We start from the raw sequence: 19,525 nt of genomic DNA on the forward strand, positions 1-19,525 counted from the left end.
CGCTATCATATGCACATGATGTTTATGTCTCCCATATTATCTAATACTCATGAACATGCTCGGAGCACAATCATTTTTTACACCGATGCAGGCTACTGATAAATAAGTTGATGTTACAGGGATTTCGACAACCTCGTTTAAAATCAGCATTTTGTAAATTCTGTGTTCGTTATAATGATCTTGTTAGCAAATACAACATGTCATTGGATCGTATTTTGACTGACATATTTCAAAACAGCCTTTGTTTTTATACTTAATATGATTACGGATTACTCCGTATACCTGATCAATACACAGGGCTCACGGCGGGTGTGACCGGCCGACAGGGGATGCTTACTCCTCCTAAGCACATGATCCCTCCTCTGAAATTTTCAGAATCGGTGTTTTATGCCCTATTCACAATTTATATTATTTGTAGGTTTTTTTTTTTGAGATTGATCACTTTCGTTATCTTCACCTTTATCGTTTAAGTGTAATGTGTTTTTATGTGCATTTATTGGAAATGTTAAACTTAATTAATTATATACTGATATATTATACCAGATTACAAAAGGTATAAATAATTATCACAATTTCTAGTTTTCTGAAATACATTCTATAGAATAGAGTCGACTATGCCATATTATTTCTTGAATTCTTTTGAGGAAATTACATTGAAGAAGTCATAGATATTAACAAACACTAAACTGTTATAATTGAATTAAAAAAAGATAAATGTTTTATAAAAATAAAATGAAACATGCTTTGGTAATTTAATACTTAAAATAGTTTAATAAATAAGATTGTGATGGTCCCTAATATTTATATTCTTGACGATTTAAAAAAAGTAGAAATTTGGTTTAAATTCCTTCAAATATTAATTTGTCAAGAAAAAATGTCACTTTTTTCGAGGTGTGCGCTACACGAATTTATTAGTATATGTGAAAATTGAAATCGTTTCGATGATTTTCTGGACGATCTAATTTTTCACGCAAATGAAAGCTGTGTTTAATCATTTCCTTATTTGAATGCATTCCTGTGTACGATGGTTTTAAGGTTCAAGCAGTTTTGATTCCATTCAGGCTAGCACTGTCGAACTCGTCAAAATTCTTTTAATTAACGTAATTTCCTTTTCGATCATGAAACTCGAGTTTTTAAACTTTGCAGTTTTCAGAATCACGGTAATAGCGTTGATAACGAACTTAAGGAAGAAATCACTCATATACGTATGCCAAGTATTTTACTCTACTGGAAAATAACAAGGTTAAAAGTACTCTCGCACTTTTATGAAAAGCGCGACGAAAGTAAAATTATTGTTCTAGTATTGCGTAGTATGACATGGTTTACATCAGTATTAAATTTATATGGTTGAAAATTAAGACGATGACTACTTTGAAGCAAACGTTACATTGACGCAAGATTTACAAACTGCAGTACCTTTGACATAAAACCTTATATGGCTTGATTTCGTAAAAATTCACCGATATCGAAATGGATGAAAATCAATCATCAATTATTGAGAAATTTTGATTTCAGTGTATAAATCTCAGTCTACAGTGTACATTGAATATTAAAGGCAAAATATGTTCTTAAAATATTTGAGAGTGTCGATCGTTAAAATTACACATTTTACACATCTGATTCATTTTGATTGCGAGCTTCTCTGTGGAAGACCGTAGCAGGATCGCATCATCAAATCAAAGTAACAATCATCGTCTATCGTTGCACTGACACCTGCGTAGTAATTCATAAATTCGTCACGTGTTACTTTTCCATCTGGGCTACCGGGTGTGTCGATGCTGTCAAGGAAACTTCGTAGCACCTCGTCCTCCGTCCATTCACCGGATAGATACTTTGGGTGGTTTCTGGCGTTGGCAGCATAGACAACTGAAAAATATTACACAAAGTCAAAAGTTATACATGTAATAGCTGTTTTCACAGTAGTACATAGGAAAGTGAGAGAAAAATTTTTACGTTTACTGTGACATAGAGGATATTTTTTTTTGTTTGATACGGTTTATGATGAAAATAATTGTGTCTGCATTTAAGGAGGATAAAAGGCTGGGATCTAAAGAATATCGTGGGGGAAGAATTACTCGACAACAGAAATCATCCTTAGGATCTTTAGACATATCACACTTTACTGTATGCATGCCAATGCCAAATGATATTGTCAATAAATGAAATTGATAAAAAAGCAATTCTAGAATTATGATGTGTTGTTTCACATATGTCAAATCAAATCTTAGTGAGTCTTTAACAGGTACAAAGTGAATAAGTTAATGCACTGTCTAAAAGAAAACGAAATGATAAACATTCGATCGAGTGCCACAGAAAGTTCTCTTACGGCTTCAGGAGGCTATTTTAGCGATTCTCTCTTTGGATTCCAGGTTTTGATTAAATACACTGTAAAAAATGTGTTTACAATTCAAACACTTTTCTAAACACTTTCTTGTCACCTCCTTTTTTATATGTTTAATTCCTAAACATGTAAAATTTCTAAACATGTCTTTGAAAGTGTTTAGAATTTAAACACTTGTGTGCTTAGAAATTAAACATATCTAAACACATAAACACAAGCGTTTAAATTCTAAACACATAACAGCAGAAGTGTTTAAATTCTAAACACATAACAGCAGAAGTGTTTAAATTCTAAACACATCATAAGTATAATTTGTACCTGCAGAAAAACAAAACACTCTCGTAAATTTAGGCACAAAAAGTATATATTTTTTTCAATGCGCATAATTGTCAAAATTTTCAAAATACATATCAAAATATATATTTAATCATTTTCAATAAAGCCACTGAACGTTTGGATATGTATTTAATTATAAATACAATGGACACTGTGCGATGTACGTACATGTACTTAATTTACACAAATAATGTAGGAGATAGAATTGAATAGATTTGATTAGTCTCAACAATTGAATCAGAATGACACATAATTTATAACCTACACATAGATAACAAACTTTTAATATTCAAAATTATTAAGAAAAAAATATTAGGCTGACAATTTAATATCAAAACTTCATTGAATATTTCCAGAAGACTTTATTAAAGAATTTTAAAATTAAAAATACAAAATGTATATTTATATATATTTATTATAAACATTTATAGTTGAATCGGCTGTCAATCGCAAAAATATCAAATTTTATTAACTTTCAGCAAGTCCCAAAGCACCACATATTATCATCTATATCCCATCAATAACTGCCAGAAAGTAATCCATTTCGAATGCACGAGGATAATTGTAAACACTGTCGAATTAACTCAGTAGTCTTCACAAAATGAAGTTTCAAAGTGTTGATTATGGAACAACAAAATTGCGCTTGAAGATGACACCAGGTACTCTGATACGTGTATTTTGAGTTCGATCTGGACTACAGTACCTGTAGGAAAGAAAGCCAGATTTTAGAAAAAGTACACAATCACTGATATTTTACATTTATTAACTTAGAAAAACAAAAATGTTTAAGTTTTAGTGAAATTATACTGATATAAATATATCTGTTTTTAATGACATTTAAAATTATTTCCTCTCCTGCTTATCTATGAACGAATTCAAGATATCCCAAGTCAACTTTATTTACGTTGCTCATCGAGGTTAATTAATGCAAAGAAAAAGAAAACAAACCTTTAATGTATTGCAGTAATAAGATGCCCTTTCACTATTTCGTCATGGTTATCCCTTGAATTGGGTTGTCATAACTCTCATTTATACATCACCTTAGCTTGTTGTGTTTTCTTTGTTTAGATAGCCGCTCAAATTAACGTTCAAATATATGTGTGTCATTTCCGGAAAGATAACTCTGCACTTCACAGTAAAATGTGTTTAATTTCTAAACGCGTTTAGATATAAAACATGTTAAGATATAAGTGTTTAGTTGTTAAACACAATGCTAAACACGTTTAGATCTAAACATGTAATAGAAGTGTTTATTTCCTAAACACAATTTTTACAGTGTATACATGCATTGTTCTTAGTCAATCACAATAAGGATGTGTTTATTCATGTAATTTCAGCGAGATTGGTTGCTTACTGCCTCAGTAATGATTGATCCTCATACCGATTTTCACCAGTGTCTCAATTTCCGTTTTTCGATTTATTTATAATCGGTTAAAATATTTGGTGTTTGTTTAGAATTAAACAAGATCATGACCATTAATTTCATTGATTAGAAGCTTAAGAATTTCAATTAAGCAAACTTTTGTTTTTCTTTATGGTTTGTGCACGATTCGATTTTTACATTTGTTCATGTATACAATCATTAATGATCACAACTTGTTTTCAGAATGCGTGTTATAACATTATACATTCTCGGCTTTCACACATGCTGAAATGATCAGATTCATTAAACAGGAAAAACCTGTCTAAATGTGCCAGAATCAATTACTTCACAGAACTGGCAGATTCTTTAAGAACACGCCATTGTTCTCACAAAGGTGTGAGAATATGAAAATACAGGTTAATAGTACATCAAATAGAACCGTTGTTTAAAAGTTTAACTAATTTTCTTTGGGTATTTTAAAATTTTAACTTTAACATCAATTTTGCTCTTGAGATAAATGCTACCTTTTAGGTCATCTATATTTAAATGTCCGTCTCCATTCGCGTCCAGTTTATTAAAAGATTCCATTATAACATCCTGTCGTGCTTGTGACATTTTTGGTCTCAACCGAAACAAAAATTCAGAGAAATCTATCGTTTTGTTTTCATCCATGTCGAAAGAGACGAACAAAACGTTGACATCATTGTCGTTCAGCTGTAAGCCGTACATGTCGGTGCCATCCTTAAGTTCTTCTTTGCTCAGTCTCTTGGAGTAATCTATGTCCATTTTCCTGAAGACCACGGCTAGATCTTTTATCCCCCCGCATCCTCGGGATAAGCACTTGTTGCGCATTCGGTCAAACAATTCACTAGCTCGATCCGACATCTCTCTTTTCCAACAACCATACATTATTGTGTCTGTGTTTTATACACTTGTAAACCAAGTCAAAAGTTCAAAGGTTACAATGCTTCTTTTTTTATCCAATCCTCTTCTGAGAAACAGCTTAAAATTTTAATGTTCATTCACAATGAAACAGCAAAGTTTGAAATAGGAAGACAAAGAATCATAAATCTATGACAACGTCCAGTCAACTTTTTAAGGAAGTAGGAAGTTTCAAAGCCTGTAATTAAGCAATCCCAAAGTCGCGACTTCTCAGAACTGTTCATTTCTAAGCATTTGTATGTGGCATCATTTGATTGTCTTGTTTCCATGACAAGTAAAAGAGGCAATCCGCCCCATTACCCGTAACGATTTCCAATACTGAGCTTACAGCACTATCAGCTGTTCGGGAAAGTCGCAGAATCTCATAACGTATGGTGTAAGTTTTAAAGTTCTTTTTAATATTGCGAAACATTTATCGAAATTATTGATTAATGAAAACAGGTTTGCCATTTTTAGGCAATTATCAAATATTCATCAGATGTAATTCTTTATATGAGTTAGATAAAAAAAAATATGAAAAATTACATTTTGTGCAGGAAAAATATTCGGGATCCACAACAGATACACATCCAAACTATAAGCTACGATTTCTACTTTAATAGATACCTGTCGTTTTAAAGACAGTTTTATAGCAAAAAACAAAATGTTGTTTTAAAAAAATCATACATTCTTCTTAGAATTGTATTTACTTCCTCATTATCATACCTATAAGTTCTCTTAATATAAAGCATATCATTGTGTAATTTTTGGCTCGTAGAAATTGGGGGTGGGGTGGATACGAATGCTATTACTACGGTTGTCAATGAATTTCTATTCGGTTTTGGCCCCCAAACTCGAAATTACTACGTTCTATGTCATGTAGATGAGCTTTAAAATCATTTGAGTTCGACTAAGTTTTGTTGTGCAGTGGATATTTTCTGCCCTTACCTTACAATACAGGAGTAAAGTTATTATCCATTTGTTTGAACTAGTAGACTTTGCTCATTTGAAATAAGCATCTGTGAAAATAATTTTTAAATTTTCCTATATCCTGACTGTGAAATACATATCTATGAAAAACTTTGCACGTCTCTTAGGCTTAAAGGAGGGTTCAATAAAGCAATGCAAAATTGAAAAAAAGTTAAAAATTATTCTACACAATGCATACAAGCATTGATAAATAACAATCGTCATTAATAATACAGGGTTTTGTTACTTTCTTCAATCTAGAGAGTAGAAACTCACTTTCAGAATCAAAACGTCCATATTTCATGTATTTGAAAGACACATTCCACGATTTAATGCTCTCGTCTTCATATTTTATTAATATGCATCACATATTAACGGCCTCAAGACTTTCCTCAATACCACACTGATAGACCTCGCAAAAGAAATTCAGAGAGCCCCAGGAGACAGCTGGTGTCCTAATCGAATGAAAATTAATCTTCCTGCAATAAGAACATTAGGTTATATGTCATTAGCGAACAAAAGATATGGTTTCATCTCTAGTTCTATTTTATGTCTTAAACATCATTCGATACACCATAGAATTGGTAAACTATGAAGTTTTTTAGAAATACATAAGAAAATTTTTCTTCACGAGAGATTTTTTAATGCCTGGACCCATAATTCTATCACTATATCTAGTTAATAATAATAATATTTTTTAAAAAGTCTATACAAAGCTAGTGATTTATTATCTATAATTTAGATTTTTCATTAAACAGGTTTTATTTTTCGCATCAATATTTAAAGAATATAGATAAATAAGAATTGAAGTGTATCTGATAGGTTCATCGTTTAATCCATGTCAAAGTATCACCATTTCTCTGAACCAATTTCATTTTACGAAGTAAAATTAAGTTCTCCAAGAACCATAATTTAAAAATAAACCTCCTATGGCTTTCATATTTGCAACCCAAAGCCTTGAAGTTATAAGGACTTTTTTCCATTATAGTGCTTTGAAAAATCAATTTTATCCAGGCCACGGAGCGATAATCTTTTTCATATTTTAATTAACAAAAATTGAGATGTTTTCATATTGATAAATATAAGGTTCTTATAATCCCTGTGGATCTTTAACGATAATAGTTTTTGTTGTTGTAAAACTGTTCTGTACATCTATCCTCCCTGACCTTCCTGGACCTTTTTTTGAATCCTTAACACATCCCCTGGATGTAAGAAGTATTTATTACATTTTCAGTAGTGAAACACGGTGATTTATTTATTGAATAAAAGTGATATTCTGGCACAGTGTGAAAGGATACCAAAGTGATTTTCTGTCACAGTGTGAAAGGATATCAAACTAAGTAAAAAAATAATTTCTGGCCTATCATAAGATATAGTAACTAAACTATCTTCATAGATACTAAAACTGCCAATTTCTTCCCAAATATGTTGCTATAATATTACAAACTTTTCACAATTGCTAAGCTATGATGTCTCTACTGCTCAATATGACGTCACAGCCTCTGACACTGTGTTAACAAAAGACAGATGCAAAGGGAAATCAAAGAAAATGTAATAAACAGAAAATATAATGTTTTGAAGTTGGATTTGGAATTTATTTCACTCGTGAGACAGGATTTTTTTTTAATATTTTCACTCGTGCTTTGCACTCGTTAAAATATAATAAAAATCCTGTCCCACTTGTGAAATATATTCCATATCCAACTACAAAACATTGAATATCCTCTACATATTATTGACACGCCAAAGTCCGATGGTGCGGAAAACAATTAACATTGATGACGTCTTAATACTAATGTGCGATTCGGCGCCATGCCAAGGTCCAGTTGATTTAAATAAAAACAAACAAATATAAAATGCAGGGACCAACCCCAATCTCTCGTATAGGGTGCGAGACTAACCCTAACCGTCCGAAAAGTGTGTAAGAACTTTAACCTAGATATCTAGGGTGGGTGCGAGACTAGCCCTAATCAGTTGAATAGTGTGCAAGGGCTAACGCTAAATCTCTCGGGTTGGTGCGAAGCTATCCCATAATCAGTCCATCAACCCTTATCAGTCGAGTGATGTGTGAGAACAAACCCTATAATATATTTAGTGGGTGCAAGCAATAAACAAAATCAGTAAAATTGTATGCGAGGACGAATCCTGAATATGATGGCTTTTGAAGGCCGGACAACGGATTATTGTGACGTCATAAACGTTGATTGTTTCTCCGCACCATCGGACCTTGGCGTGTCAGACCATGCACTTTAGCGCAGCGCTATAGGAAAGGAGCCATGGGACTTTGGCGTGACCATCAGACTTTGGCGTCCGAACCGATATCATGACGGCCGTGACTGGGCGACATGGGATGCTTATTTCTTCTAGGCACCTAACTCCACCTCTGAGGTCCGCGTTTTTGCCCTATTTACACACAATTCATATTCTTTTAATTACTGGATTTATGAGTTTAATCACTTAATTTGATATTTTCATCTTTTTTGCATTAATGGATCTATTTGACATTCTTTTCATCTATATTTCTGTTAACGTACAACACCTCTCTAAGGACAATAACAGGGTTAGACGTGTTCTTAAAGAATCCGGAAGTTCTGAGAATTGATTCTGGCATATTTAGTCAGGTTTTCCTGTTTAATGAATCCAATCATGTGAAACTTAATCTTCTTAATTTGAATTACCCTATCCTATTTTTCCATATTTCATTTGTCTTCCGAGCAATCGTTTGAACAGACAAAAATGCTTTGTAGCCTGATGTCTGAGAATAAAACATATCCATCTTACATGTACTAAACATTAAAATGACATGAAATTAAAACAAATGCATTTTAAAAATTTTTTTATGTTGCAATGTTTCTCCCTAATAGATAAAGAATAATTTAATACAACGGATTTGCTGTATAACATTGATGATTTCCCAAGCCAAAATTAAAAATGCTCTGTGGTAACTGCTTCTCACTGGGAACACTATTGTCATATTACAAGAATTTATCGGGGTGGGGGTAAAGTTTATGCAAAATGGAACGTCATCAAAGGGTTCTCGTAATGTGATCAAATGATCATAAACAAAATTCAATCAGCATAAGAATTAAATCGAATTTTCAATGAGATCTCGGTTTAAAAATTACCCGTCACGGTAGTTCAGTCGGTAGAGCGCTCGCTCAGTGATCAGAAGATCGTGAGTTCGAATCTCGACCGCGACTGACCTAAAAAAAAATAGATAGCAACTGTTCCCTCGCCAAGCGCTCGGCACTTTGAAGTGAAAGTTGCGGGTCCTTCAAATGAGACCTTAAAAACCGAGTACCCGTGTCACGGCAGGCGTTGGCACGATAAAGATCCTTCACTGCTCAATGGACCCAGGTGCCGAGTAAAGGTCTAAATTTGAAGCCTTTCACCGGTATTTGGTGACGAATGGGACGTAAAAAACAATCATTCAATCAATCGGTTTAGATAAATGGGTAAATACAGTGCTCCTGAAAAGTATCCTATACCCCTATCAATTCTAAGTCAATCATCAGTTATATATCAATCTGTCGACGTCCTTGCCATATGTTTTTTGTACAGAATAGTCATTTACTCTCGGAATCTGTTTGACAATAATGTTTGATATGACTGTGAAAACGGAAACAGGGTTTAAATTTAAACTTTTCAGTTATCACAGATCGATGTTTATGCAGATGGAATTTAAAAAATATGAAGGAAATAATCACTTCAAAAAATATATACATCTTATTACCATATGCTTACATAGAATGGAAAAGCATGCCATTAGATCAAAAAGTGAAAACGGTTAAATCTATCCACAAAATTAAGTTGATATTTAGAAAGGGGATGATCAATCGTTTTATTTAATAAGAATACGAGTAGGGAGCTACTTAAGAAAACGTGGTCAGGTTGTTTATTTATGGTGACAATATCATAGGTATTTAGTAATTATAAAAATTTTAGGAAGAAAACACAAACAACTTGCAATAGTTCCAGCTGACAAAGCTTCTAACAACAGTCTTTACGCCCATTCTCAGTAATGAGATGCAAATAAGCATACTAACATTACGAAAAATAACATATCTGAGTGATATTTGAAATGTATATTCACTGAAAAAGCAAGGTTTCAAGAATGGATTTCAAAAAAAAAAAAAAAAAAAAAAAACCAAAAAAAAAAAAAAAAAACCATCAACACCATTCTACTAGTTTTTGAAAGAATTTCAAAAGGAAGTGTCTGTGACCTTTTCTTGTACTGGTACATACGTTACCATATGATCTGTTCACAATTTTAAATAAAATATTTGAGTAATAATGTATTTTCTTCATGAAATATGTGAAGATAACGAACAGTATTCGAGCTCAAAAGTCCATTAAACATTACAAAATAAGAGCAGAGCAAACACGGACCTCTAAAACGTCAGAGGTGGGATCAGGTGCCATGGAGGAGTGAGCATCCCCTGCCAACCGGTCACACCCGCCGTGTGCTCCTCGTCATGATCGGGAAATAACGGAAAAATCCGTCGACAATTCAGTGTGTAAACAATGGCCTAACAATTAGTATGAAAAAAGTCCGTCAGCATTTGACTCAATGATAAATTGAGTTTGCTGACAAGGTCATTGTATCGACCATAGAACTTACGAAATGATGACTTTAAACGAGACTTGATATTCTTGTTTCATCAACTTGTTTGTCAATAACTTACCTCGTTTTAGAAATTGTTCATACGTAGAACATGCTCTGGCGTATCGAATCAACTGAAAGGTATAACCCCGTATGCAGGTGATAAGGGCATATTGCTTCATAAATAAGGGAAATTGACGGTTGAAAAGTTAAAGTCATCACGTTTATCATAAAGCTTTAGATTACCATTAACGTCTTTTTTCTAATAAAATATCCATATATGAAGCAGATGTGTCAGACTCTGTGGTATCTTTTATCTCAAGTTCACTGGGATATATATTGTGTAGACAAAAGAATGGAAATAACAATTGTTAATTGACAATACGTCGTCGATATATCTATAAATGTTGAGTTGAAGGCCATAGCAAGTGTTTTCTTCTTTTCACTTAAAAGATTTTGAACAAATTATGCTTCATATGAATACAAAAATAGGTCTGCTAATAATGGGGCGCAATTGGTACCAATGGGAATTCCAATAGATTGTTGGAAGACCTGGTCTCCAAAAACCACATAAATATTGTCAATCAGAAACTCGAGCATCTTTTTAATGTCAACTTCAGAGTACTTGTTTACAATCAGAGTGCTTTTTAACAAAATAATTTTGTAAATGACCAATGACAAGGTAAGTAAATTTACGAGTTCCATTTTTATTGAATAAGCAGCTGTCAACGATGACAGAAAGTCTGAACTTAAATTTATTGTGGGAAATAGTTGTATATAAAGTTGAAAAGTCGTAAGTTTTTATGTTGTTGATTTTGGCATCAATTTTTGCACGGTCATATTTGTCCAAAATAAAATTTCGTTTGGACTTTCCAAATGGCTTCGGTTTATTCATTTCACATAGAACATTTTTGAATGGTATCAAAATCTGGTCTCTCTTGTCTGGCCAACGATAAACATAAGATTCTTTGATCTCTCCATAAAATTTACCTCAATTTCTGTCCCTGTCAACAATAGTGATCTGACCAATGTACCAATTTTTATTGTATATGCATGCGACAAAATTATTAAGCTCAAAAGAAATGGAAAATGATTCTTGAGGCACCATCGTTGGATTTTCCGCATGCTTATTCTTTACGACCGAACATTCCTCCTGTCTCTCCGGAGATCCTTTTCTACTGTTTCGTCACCAACGAGAATACTTCCAGCAGATGCTATCATCTCGGTACCTCTAGTGCCTTTTACTTTCGATTCTATGGATACAGAAACCCAGCTGTTGCAGTACATACCTGTCAGGTAATGGTCATAGTAACAGCTTGTTACCCCGGAAAGTAATGAATTTTCTGAAGCCCCATCAACAGCATGGGATGGAATGGCTATTTATTTTAGCTTTCGTATTCTCACACGCGTCCTTTCCGAAAAAAAAAAACGAATTGAACTTCTTTCATATTTGAGTTGTTAGCCCAGTTATAGATTTAAGAAATTATTCGTGTCTTTGATCTCAACTTTTTCTTGGCGAACAGCTTCATCGGCAAGGCGTTTTATTGTTCCTCCAACCCATCGGAAGGCCCTTTGCCGTGACCGGCCTCAAAGTAATTCTATATTGCCTTCATGCCGAACTTGGTTTCGTGCTTTGAAATGATCTGAATCACAAATCTATTCCGTAATACTGGCTAGAGGGCGAGTCTGTCCAATAATAAATTTTATGAATGCTTGCTTCCAGTTCTTCAGTTTTGGGGACTAAAACATCCTAAAACATACAGACTGTAGATGCACAATAATTAGTTTCGTCTGAAATAATGACCATTGATTTGTGCTTTAGTGTATTGTCCTCTTTGTAATACATGGTTACTGGATGAAGGGTTATTGCCGTTTGATTCCAGTAGGCTGTCTGTACCTCGTCCAATGAACGGCATAAAAGCTTTTCTGCAATGTCCATTTGCAGAATAAATTCATGCTCAGGGAGATTTTCCTTTAAATGTCTTAGCTCATAGAATTGTTGTTTTACCCTTTCCACATGTTCAGAAAATTCTGCCATTTCTGCCTGATACATCAGAGAGAATGCTTCTTTGTCCTTAGTCTCCTCTACTATCCTCATTTTATGAACCCCATTTTCCAATGACACTTTCTCCCATATCTTATAGAAAATCTCGCAAGGAAGTTTATTATGAGTGTTGTTGAAGTTTTCCATTATTTTTTAAAACGTTATCGGGGTTTCTATTCAGGTCTGCGCCAAGCTCTTAAACGATTGGACTTTGAGAACAATGTTTTGAAGTCGGATGCACTGGCATGCATTCCTGGAAATAAATGAAGCAAGGAGAACATTCTTTGATCGCATCCGATAGGATAAAGCTAAAGGTAACCTTTGTTTCTGGGTTTTCTGATAAAAACTTCACATGCATATTGCTCATGTAATCAATGAGTACAGCCGTCTGTCGTTTTTCACAATGTTCAACTCTCTTCGAGTCCGCTTTGCCTGGCTGAATCCGCCAGTTGTCCTCTCTTTGTAGAAATTTGTGAACTGATACTTGGATTGTTTTTGTCAGACTTCTCCTTTTTTCGATGCATTTCTCTAGTTTCTTATATTTACGCTTGTAAAGACTGTTTCTGCTATGCCTGTTGATATACTTATTTCTGAAAGTAAGCGATACTTCCTGGTCACACGACCGTCCACGATATTGTGCAGCAGTTATTTTGATTTTCTCGTTGTACACTTTTTACTGTCACTAATTTCTCGTAGAGCGGCACTTTCTAACTTAAGTTTTTGTCTTATCTTTCCTTTCCTTCTCACCGTTCATGGTAGCTCAGTCGGTAGAGCTTTTTTCAATGATTCGATTTCGTCTTCCGTCTTAAATGATTTTCTAGCTCTCCATAGTGCTCTCTTTTTCGTTTTCTATAGCCCCGATCCTTTTTTCGATTGACTGAAATCAGGTAGTTTTACTATAAGGGGTGTAAGGGATGGTGTGCCGGTCCAGGATCCGATTCCCTAGTATCAGACAGTCCAGGGTTCATAGAACCAAATTGTTGTATCTGACTCAATTTGTAAATCATAATGTTCTTTCTTTCCCAGTGTTGATAATCTGTTTCTAAGATTTGTGATTTCGTTCTGCTAATTTTCGTTTGCTCATACACTGTATATTGGATGCTGGTACATAGTAACTTTTTAATCTTTGTTTTTCCTGTTGCAGAAATTTCGGTCCCTTTGCTTTATTATACCCCCGCTCCAAAGGAGAGGGGTGTATACTGTTTTACCCTTGTGTGTGTGTCTGTCTGTCCGTAACAAATTTTGGTCGCAGTTTTCTCAGCAACTACTCATTGCAGATGCTTGAAATTTTAGCATAATCTTTCTTTAGGCATGCCATATGGTGGGATTCATTTTTTTTTCTACAATTCCGATGTCAACTTCCTGTTTATCCGTGCGTTTGTCCGTACCATACATAACAAATTTTGGTCTCAGTTTTCTCAGCAACTACTCATTGCAGATGCTTGAAATTTTAGCATACTCTTTCTTTAGGCATGCCATATGGCGGGATTCATTTTTTTTCTACAATTCCGATGTCAACTTCCTGTTTATCCGTGCGTTTGTCCGTACCATACATAACAAATTTTGGTCTCAGTTTTCTCAGCAACTACTCATTGCAGATGCTTGAAATTTTAGCTCACTCTTTGTTTAGGTATGCCATATGGTGGGAGTCATCTTTGTACGAATCTGATGTCAACTTCCTGTTTATCCGTGCGTCTGTCCGTACCATACATAACAAAGTTTGGTTGCAGTTTTCTCAGCAACTACTCATCGCAGATGCTTGAAATTTTAACACACTCTTTGTTTAGGCATGCTATATGTTGGGATTCATTTTTGTACAAATCCGATGTCAATTTCCTGATTATCACTGTGTCTGTCCATAACTAAACTTGTGTATTCACATCAGAGCAGGGGTATTATTAGTGAGCACTGGCTCACAGACTTCTTGTTTTTGTCGCTCTCTATATGCCTTTTGAATTTCAACTCGACTTTTAGCGATCCTTGAAAAGAAAATGTGAAGAACGTATGAATTGATACATGCTTTACCATTACAACAAAGATGTTTGACAAAATCCTATCACGTGTTTTATGCGTAAATGAAGAATGACATTACTGAATCTTATTTAATATTTTTGAGAGAAAAAGTGCAATTGGAACCCTGCATTCCCATGTGTTACAAGTCCAAATTATATCATAGTAGAATACTTAAAAACTGTTTATACATGTTGTTTATATTTAGAAATATTATATTAGAGTCAATGCCAAAATATCAAATCTACGCCTGGTTATAATAAAGAAAAAGTAATCTAAACCATACATATCATGAAATTTCATTTTTTAGAGTTAAAAAAATTACTTTCAAAGTTTCAATTTTGTATACACCACATGTAACGTATGTATCAAATGTTAAAGAATCATTTGCAAAACGTTAACATTATAAAAGAAATTTAAGTAAATTGATTAAGAATAGTTATGCATTCAAAGAACAAAAAACATATACCACGAACATTGATTAAGATTTTTTCGATGTACTCACGTGTAATCCAAGCTACGTCACTTATTCCAATCCAACTCCTGTATATCAGCGCACTGACCTTCAATTTTCCCTCTTAGAGAACTTTTGAATGTCGTAAGCAACTTAACCAAGCATGGTTGAATCATTTGGGATGATGTGTAAAGTTAGTTTACTCTCTTTTTGTTAGTTTCGTACCATTAGGTAACGGAAGTATCGGTAACGTATGTATTTTTCATGCATTTATCAAACATTTCGAATCTATGTGTCCCTAGTATGATGAAGTTTTTGAATGAATTCTAGATAAAAGATCCATGTGATTTGATTTAAAAAGGAAAACACAAAAAGACTAACTATTCAACCATCAAATAAAGACTTGTAACGTTTGTATCAAAACAAAACAAAACAAACAAACAAACCAAAAAAAAAAAAACCCCAAAAAACAAAACAAAACAAAAAACAAAAAAACAAAAAAAAAAAAAAAAAAAAACAAAACAAAAAACAAAACAAAACTTCGTCATGTGTGCTGTTAGTGATAAGTAATTTACTTACATGTTATTGTTGCATTTTTACGACAGTAACGCAAGTATAAACCGGCGACATTGATTGCACCTTGTTACTGAGAATGGGCGTTTATTTGCAAGGCTCGTTATTAGACCTGCATCTTAGAACTCTGCTTTAATTCCAATGCTGTAATTCATCTTATACTCACAGTTCCCTTTCAAATATAAACTTTTTTTTTTCAAAATCAGTTAACAGGCAAGGATGTATTTTAATTTCTTTTCGTTATCATAAGTGAACTATTTTAAGTGTAGAGTGTTCGATATGTTTTCTCTTAAGCGTATGAATTAGATATGCGCTTTAATATGTGAGTAAAATGTCTTTGGGTATTTAAACAGTTGTTTGCTGATTCTATTCATTCGAGTTCATACTCAGCTAGAAAATACAATGTTTGAAGAAAACAGCACGAGCAAATTGAATTATTTAACTGTTATTTTGATATTATATTTTCTATGGTTGTAGAATGTAAAGTTTTCACGAGGATGATAAGTGCCGTCCTTGACCTACGATTTATATTTTCAAAGGATGATATTAATTTCAGAATTGTATATTATAAGTAAAATTAATGGTATATTATAAGCAAAATTAATGGATATCTTAAGAATTGTATTTTAAATCTTAAATATAGATTAAGATTTCTCCATCGGAATCTGCTGCGGAAATCTTTATACATGTATATAAAATCTTAAATTGTATTTTATAGAATGGGGAAAAACAGAGAAATATTTTGTGTAGAGCTGAGTATATAACTCATAACTAATAAATGTTTTGTTCATTTTGAATTTAGTTTTTTTTCAATTATGGTTCAGAAATGTTTTATTTGCGGATGAACAGAGTGAAGGAAAAAATAAAAGCGTAATTACATGATCATCTTAAATGTTTATAGTGAATCATAATAAAATATATATAGAGAGAAACTCCTTATTTCACAGTAGTTATAAGAGTCTATTTTGAATTTCGATTCTTTGTTGTAAAATCCATAGCCATTACAGTACAAACTCACTCTTCATGTATGAGTAACAAGATTATTCAAACAACACTGATACACATCATACATACGTAACGTAACAAAGCTTTGAACTTTAGACGAAGAATCATAAAGCCCCGATGATACATAACTCCCACACAATCACCTGTTATCACTGAGTAGAATGTACTCCAAAGATGCCTAATATTTCTCTGTTTAGACCATCATTTAAAATTATATGATTGAGAATTTGTAAGAAGCACGTTTGTTTTTATTGCTTTTAGGGTCTTTTCAGTCTAAATCAAATTTTTGTTTTTAGTTTTGGACCATTTTACAAATTATATGTGTGACCCTTTTAAGATGAGGAATATGAAATATTCATTTATTCTGGAAGCAATCGAAGTTTTAATGGAATCAGAATTAAACACTGCTCAAATAAAATACTTCATTTCTGTGTTTTAAAACCATGTGTTGGATTCTGCTGTTCCCCTTAGAATAACAATATATAAACTGGCTTTATGAAAGAAAATCTAGAATTGTTATTTTCATCATAATTATTCAAACTGCTTTATTCATTCTAAAATTTTGTCCAATCATTGATGGGTTTTCTGTAAGATACGATAAATGTAGCTTTAACTCTTAGGGCAATCAATTGGCAATCCCTTTGTTTAACGGAAAACAGAACGTAAAATGAGAATTAATACGATAGATTTTACATTGTGTAGCATTAATTATAGAGATTGCCTCATTAAAAGCATTGCATTCTACAGGAAAAATTTACGACCTCGACAAACGATAAAATGGCAATTTTTTGCTATAGTTCTAATTAAATAAATTGCATCAAAAGATATATATATATATATATATATATATATATATATATATATATATATATATATATATATATATATATACGTCCTAGGCCTATATTGAAATTAATACAGAAGTTAACAATGCAAATCTCAAATATATTTGAAGACAGAAATTTCCAATACATACATGTGTATATACTTGGATTTTAAGTTTTTATTACTTTTTATTTTCGTTATCAAGCAAAAGAGTACCGATAGCTAGTTAACAAACAAAAATAGCTTCAGTACGTTATATAGATATCTCAAGGGATTTCGGTCCCCTCTGCCCCCAGTAAACATTTATGGGGAGCAGTGTGGAACAAAAACCCTAAACACGCGAAGGTAGTGATGACAAGATATATAAACTTATTTGACACTTTGCAAAGGGTTAAACTGACCTCTTAGATCGTCAACATTTAGGACATCGTCCTTGCTGATATCCAATTTGTCAAAAGCCTCGTTGATGACTGCCTTTCTGCTAGTTTTCATTGGCGGTTCCAGTGCCTTCATGAACTCCAGGAAATCGATGCCCCCGCTGTTATCTTTATCCAGGGCCTTGAACAATCGTTGTAAATACCCGTGTGACATTCGTATGCCATACGACTCTATTCCTATTTTTAGTTCTTCAAACACAATTCTTTTTGAAAAGTCGATATCGAGACTTTTAAATGCAAGAGCGAGGCCCCTCATACCACCATAATCTTTCCGTAGAACTTGCTCACGCAAGGCTTCAATGAGAATAACAGTAGTGTCATCCATTGTAGCACTATGTGGAAAACTACCTTAATACTGTTCTGTATTGCGAGTTGAAGCTAATTGCATCTCTTAAGAATTATAGATGCAGCAATGACAACGAATACAATAATCTTCATTTAACAGCATACTCACGGTATGAAACGGAAGTTACTATTAGTGCTCGGTAGATAAATGTAAATTATTAATCCAGTCTATTGTAGAATAGCTCACTGAAAATTCCTCGGAGATCGTCATAATTTTTTTCGACCCGTTGCAGTGAAAATTAATTATCCAAAAGAAATGGCTTGTTGCCACTGTTGTATTTTGTGTCAATTGTAACAGGAATATTATCCGATCTATGTTCATGAAACAGTGGGGTTCGTCCTCAGCGTGGGGGAGACACACGTCTGATGCCAGAAGAAAATCAATGCCTCTGAAATATTTCTGAGTTTAAGAGATTTTGAGTGTTCCAAGAGCTTAAGAAATTCTGAAGTAGAAACACAAGTTCGAAATTGCTAAAGTATGCCCCTCTAATTCTCTACGGGTCAATCTCCCACACGCGTTACGATTTGCTGGATGGAGGTTTGAAATTTTAGCAGAGAATTTTGAGATTTTATTCAACTCATAATGGATGACAGGCAATATAAGTCAAAATACATTTGTTTACAATTATCATGCTAATCAAAATACAGAAAATCTCATTAGCTGTAATGTACTGCGGCGCTTTCTAGGAATGTCAATAAGCAATACATATATCATGTTGGGTTGCAGTCTTCGAGAAATAACATTTCAAGAAATTGTTTTAAAAAATGTATATATTGTACACATGTAACTCTTAAAACAATTTATTGTGAAGTAAAATGACAAAACATGGAGAAAAATCAATAAATTAGGGACTCAAGGGACCAAAGTGATAACAAACACGCAAATATGTAAATTTAAATACATGCTTGTAGCTTAGAAGTTCTAGCCTCATTAGGAATCTATTATCTGAAGAATGAATGCATATAATATGATTCGACGTTTTAGCATTTTAAGCTATTTTCTGATATTCAAATACAAACGAACAAACAAGCTATAAGAAAAACCGGAAACTTGATATCGAGAATTCGAATTTTTAATTTCGTTATCTTAAAATCCCTCTAAAAATAGATTGTTTGATATCAGCATATATTTGCATGTCAACAAATATAATCTATCATTAAGTCGAATGGTGGCTGGCTGACTGTTTTGCATATTAATTGTTAGACCATGATTTACAAACTGAATTGTCTACGGATTTTTCCGTTTGGCAGTTCATGACACGGAGCATATGGCGGGTGTGACTGGTCGACAGTGGATGC

At 33.3% G+C, this 19,525-nt stretch overlaps 2 protein-coding genes across 3 annotated transcripts in view; one reads left to right on the forward strand and one right to left on the reverse strand.

Annotated features, from left to right (window-relative positions):
- The window catches only part of LOC133204607 (ADP-ribosylation factor-binding protein GGA1-like), a 261,424-nt gene that overhangs the window by 184,272 nt on the left and 57,627 nt on the right, over positions 1-19,525 (forward strand). The gene's annotated exons all lie outside the window — the stretch shown is intronic.
- LOC133178319 (calcyphosin-like protein) lies at positions 1,203-18,599 on the reverse strand. 2 transcript variants are annotated; one of them, XM_061313052.1, is made up of 2 exons: positions 17,846-18,599; positions 1,203-1,866 (listed from the first exon to the last, which is right to left on the reverse strand). In XM_061313052.1, the coding sequence occupies exons 1-2, from the start codon at positions 18,204-18,206 to the stop codon at positions 1,622-1,624; spliced, it is 606 nt and encodes a 201-aa protein (XP_061169036.1). In that variant the 5' UTR covers positions 18,207-18,599; the 3' UTR covers positions 1,203-1,621. The 2 variants fall into 2 exon arrangements, with proteins under 2 accessions (XP_061169036.1, XP_061169035.1); XM_061313051.1 differs by lacking the exon at positions 17,846-18,599 and adding an exon at positions 4,565-5,265.

The sequence above is a fragment of the Saccostrea echinata genome, unplaced genomic scaffold (assembly GCF_033153115.1).
Source record: "Saccostrea echinata isolate AGI-Se365-2 ecotype Australia unplaced genomic scaffold, CSIRO_AGI_Sech_v1 ptg000002l, whole genome shotgun sequence".
In the NCBI taxonomy this organism is placed as follows: Eukaryota; Metazoa; Mollusca; class Bivalvia; order Ostreida; family Ostreidae; genus Saccostrea; species Saccostrea echinata.